This window comes from Armigeres subalbatus, unplaced genomic scaffold (genome assembly GCF_024139115.2).
Source record: "Armigeres subalbatus isolate Guangzhou_Male unplaced genomic scaffold, GZ_Asu_2 Contig486, whole genome shotgun sequence".
Classification (NCBI taxonomy): Eukaryota; Metazoa; Arthropoda; class Insecta; order Diptera; family Culicidae; genus Armigeres; species Armigeres subalbatus.
The window spans coordinates 619,581-624,439 of NW_026943245.1; the positions used below are offsets into that span (position 1 = coordinate 619,581).

Consider the following 4,859-nt stretch of genomic DNA (forward strand, 5'->3'; position numbering starts at 1 on the left):
AACGCTTGTTTTGTTTTGAGATGAATCCCATATAATCTGCACTCTACCACCACCTAAAGTATTCGCGTTTAAACGTAAAATATGGGCCGTAAATGTGAATTTTATACCTGTGGAAACCATCAGGGAAGTGGAAACAAATCATTTTACAGTTTTCCGAGAAGCCACGATCAGTAAGTATTATAGGTATTATTAATTTATAGTTTTGTATCTAAGCAGCATTACAATAATTCCAGATGTTCCTTATGGGTTCAAGCCTGCAACTCTCAGGAAACAAGTAGAATGTTTGAGCTACATGGAGTACAGGCACTGAGGAAGAAGAAGGTATGCTCTGAGCATTTCAAGACAGCTTCGTTCAAGGACAGGACAGGACAGATAAAGGGTAAATACACACATAACATACAACTGCTCGATTCTATGGCCATTATTTTTTAGATTGATTAGTGGTGCTGTTCCAATAACCTGCGTCGGTTTTGCATTTGAGGATAGCAAACAGAAGAGCTTCGAACTTCCGGAATCAAACGTCGAATGCTTGACCGAAGACCCTGATTTTGATTTGTGGCAAAGTAGCTTACACGAAGAACCTTGTGAGAAATCATTGCAGCAAGCATATGAGGAAGAAATTAAACTCGTTCAGTTTGGCGAAGTGTCTCGCACATTTGTTAAACGTGATACGACAGACGTTAATAACATAACTGGACATATGATCAGCACCACCATAGCGCTTCATACGTGGATGTAAAGCTGGAACAAGGTTTGAAGCAATCTCCTGAACAGCGCCAACATCACACTATTATGTACGACGTGCCATTGTCCAGCGTGACCGACGACCCCGATTTCGATTCGTGGAAAAACAGGTCGCACGAGAAACTGTTTCAACAAGCTTCCTACGTGGATGTACCGCTGGGTGAGCAGCATGGTATGGAGCTATCCTTTGGACAGTGTCAACATCACCTTGCCGTGCGCGACGAGAAAATGCCCAGTGTGAAAAACGAATTTCTGACCGACAGCCCCGATTCCGATTGCAAGGATGATATCCACGACAGCGTTCAATTAGGCGAAGCGTCTCTGGCAGTGTTAACCACTTGTGATAAGATCGACAATTTCAGAACTGTAGAAAGTGGCGAACGACAACTGATGGAGGTGTTACCATCTGGTCAACACCACCAAACAACTTTCAACGTGGATGTTCAGCAGTGTGTGCAGCATAGTGAGCTATCTCTTGAACAGTGGCAACAGCACGCTACCATGTATGACGAGAAATTGGTCAATGTGAAAGACGAAATGGGCCAAAAAATGCTTCATGGTATTTCGGCTATCCAGCCTCATGACAGCGTTAGGTTTCTTGAACTCAAAAAGGCACAGACAAAACATAACGATTATCTCAAGCTACAACTCAAATCCGTCCGTCGCAGGCTGTTCGTTTCTGAGCAAACAAGCAACCGTCGCTTGGCTACTGCTAATAGGAATAGACGCACCATCTTGAAGATGAGGAACGAAATGAATGCTTTGAAAAAACAAAAATCGTCAGTAGAAAAACTTGGCGCACAAGCGGCTGCGAATCCCGTAATTAGGGATTTTTTGAATAATGCGAATCGGCGTCCAAAGGCTCGTCGGTATCATCCAGCGACGATTAAGTTTGCTGCCGGAATTTATCTAAGTGGTCCGCGTACATATCGATTCATCAGGAACTCCAAGCATATTGTACTGCCCCACAAAAGCACCGTTTATAACTACAACAAAAATATTCGATTGGAGCCAGGTCTGAATGAAGTTATTCTGAATTTAATGAAGAGTAAGGTGAAGCGGATGCGATCTAAAATGGATAAAATAGTTATGATCTGTATCGACGGAATGTCAGTAAAACCAGAGCTAACCTACTGCGCGAAATCGGATACATTTTACGGCTTTCCAAATCATGGCTTACTTCGAAAAATTGAAAAAAATGACCCTTCAAAACTAGCGACTGAAGCAGTTGTAGTTATGGTGTCTGGGATATACCGCAGCTTCAAACAGGTATGATATCATCAACTAAGCTGTTTAACACTACGACTACTGAGATAAAATTACTAACGCGGACTACCGTGATCAGAAAATCATAAAAACTAAATTTTCAAAATGTACCTCAGGCGTCTCTTGACCGATTTATATTTTTTTTACGGACGTCCTACCCATCTCGTCCAGTTTCGCCATACTGGTCAGTTATATTTCTGGGGATGCTCACTTTTTCCCCACAAGGGCGTGTCTAAGAATGTTTTTTTTTTCAAAACAAATATGGTAGATTTTGAATTACATGACATACTTCAGTGTAAACAACACTTATAGGTCCAAACAATATCCCTAACACTATTTTAGCATTAACTATACTATGTGTGAACAATATATTTGTTTTGGACATCTCTAGTGACTCGAAAATGACTTCTATACTGATGAAGATTATATACAAATTTTGACAAAGAAAACTACGGAATTCCAGAACAGTTAGGAAAACCTAGAACATCTGGTTTTAATATAAGTAGGTTGCAAATCATATACGTGGGCTCTACGGAATTGGATGGGGAGATGACTGGTCGGTTTCAGATAGCAATCGAGCGCAGTTGATCTGGTAGACCAATTGATCCAAGCTCTAGAACAGAGAGAACCTAGAACATCTGGTTTGTGCTAAACCGAGTGGAATATCGTACGCATGGCATCATTGGACTTACATGGACATGACGGGTTTCCATGGTCACTAGGGATGTCCAAAAGAAACATATTATTCACACATAGTTTAGTCAATGTTAAAATAGTGTTATAAAACATTTTTTGAACCTGTATGTGTTGATCACACTAAACATACATACATGACATACGTCATGTAAATCAAAATGTGCTATATTTCCATCCTTACTCACGCCTCTCTAGGGAAAAATTGAGCATCCCTCGAAATATTAATCACCAGTATAATGAAACTAGATAGGTAAGACATTCGTAAGAGAATGTGAAAATCGGTCGAAAGACGCCTGAGCACCAGCTGTTTGAAAATTTGATTTTCTGATCACGGTATTTGGCGTGCTAATAAATATATATATCTATATTATTCATTCTATTTGCAGCCGATTGGATATCTTCTGGCTCACAATAGTCTTGGCAGTGAAATACAAATGAAATTTATCAAGAAAACTGTTAAAGCTATTCGTGAAACAAAACTAATTCCGATTGCCCTTGTGATGGACCAGTCCACGACCAACCAAAAAATGGCACGTGAGGTAGGAGCAACAATGGACAATCCGATAATCAAAATTCACAACGAAAATATTGCTATCATGTTTGACACACCACACCTATTGAAGAACGCTCGAAACGCCCTGTACAAATACAATGCAGTTTTCGACAATCAAATAGCATCGTTCAAACACATTAAACATCTTTATGAAATAGATGTGACATCAACGTTGCGTTTGGTACCAAAATTCAACATAAAACTATCAATCTTCCGCCATTCACAAAATGAATGTGGCAATGGCAACAAGAACTTTAAGCGAATCCACAGCAACTGCCATTAAGCATTACGTAGAAGCACAATCACTCCCGAACGAATCGTTGCAAACATCATCGTTTGCTTCTCTTCACGATAAGATCTTCGATACATTCAACTCGAAAGAACGTTATGCGTTATGCTAATTCAATTGGCAAGGTAAGTTAATAATATGAAATTTGGTTTAAATCCATTTTTAAGTTAACAGTCTATCAACTCCTTCAAATTTATGCGATCGCCTTAAGCTTAAGCCTTTGTATAAACTAATGGAACAATAAATTGCCGTTGTCAATCTCTTCGCCCCGAAGTATTATTGATTAGATTATACGATTCTTTACTCCATGCTTTTCGTGCAGAAACTTATATCTAATGATTGACCATTCCGCACAATTTCATCAGCATGATTTTCTTCCTATAGCCTTACAGAGCTCCGATCACGGATAGATCAATACATTTAAATTTCCTCGATGATACGCTGAAAATCTTCAAGACAATGTACTACACAACAAATACATGCTTCAACATAAAAAAGGTAATGAATTCAGTAAATGAAAGTATGACGAATTGTACAAAATGTGATTGACTTAATTTACATTTATTTTACAAAAAAATAATATCTTGAATTCCAAAGGTGTGCTGTGCAGTATGTATTATTATTTATTCAGACTAAGGCCGAAGTGGCCTGTGCGGTATATAAGAGTCTTCTCCATTCGGCTCGGTCCATGGCTACACGTCGCCAACCACGCAGTCTACAGAGGGTCCGCAAGTCATCTTCCACCTGATCGATCCACCTTGCCCGCTGTGCACCTCGCCTTCTTGTTCCCGTCGGATCGTTGTCGAGAACCATTTTCACCGGATTACTGTCCGACATTCTGGCTACGTGCCCGGCCCACCGCAGTCTTCCGATTTTCGCGGTGTGAACGATGGATGGTTCTCCCAACAGCTGATGCAATTCGTGGTTCATTCGCCTCCTCCACGTACCGTCCGCCATCTGCACCCCACCATAGATGGTACGCAGCACTTTCCTTTCGAAAACTCCAAGTGCGCGTTGGTCCTCCACGAGCATCGTCCAGGTCTCGTGTCCGTAGAGGACTACCGGTCTAATTAGCGTTTTGTAGATTGTCAGTTTGGTACGGCGGCGAACTCTATTCGATCGGAGCGTCTTGCGGAGTCCAAAGTACGTACGATTTCCAGCCACTATGCGTCTCCGAATTTCTCTGCTGGTGTCATTTTCGGCAGTCACCAGTGAGCCCAAGTACACAAATTCTTCTACCACCTCGATTTCGTCACCACCGATGCAAACTCGCGGTGGGTGGCTCTACATTGTCTTCTCTTGAACCTTTTC

General features: G+C 41.1%; 1 protein-coding gene across 1 annotated transcript; it reads left to right on the plus strand.

Moving 5' to 3' along the window:
* The first annotated feature begins 279 nt into the window (after positions 1 to 279).
* LOC134204247 (uncharacterized) lies at positions 280 to 3,542 on the plus strand. Its single transcript, XM_062679069.1, has 3 exons — positions 280 to 321; positions 709 to 2,013; positions 3,093 to 3,542. Exons 1-3 carry the CDS (start codon positions 280 to 282, stop codon positions 3,540 to 3,542), a joined length of 1,797 nt encoding a protein of 598 aa, XP_062535053.1.
* Positions 3,543 to 4,859: the final 1,317 nt, after the last annotated feature.

Excerpts from the sequence above, each read along its gene's own strand:
- LOC134204247 (XM_062679069.1), top strand. The coding sequence starts at position 280 with ATGTTTGAGCTACATGGAGTACAGGCACTGAGGAAGAAGAAG. Across the intron at positions 322-708 it reads AGGCACTGAGGAAGAAGAAG|CACCACCATAGCGCTTCATA; the intron begins GTATGCTCTGAG and ends ACATATGATCAG. Across the intron at positions 2,014-3,092 it reads TATACCGCAGCTTCAAACAG|CCGATTGGATATCTTCTGGC; the intron begins GTATGATATCAT and ends TTCTATTTGCAG.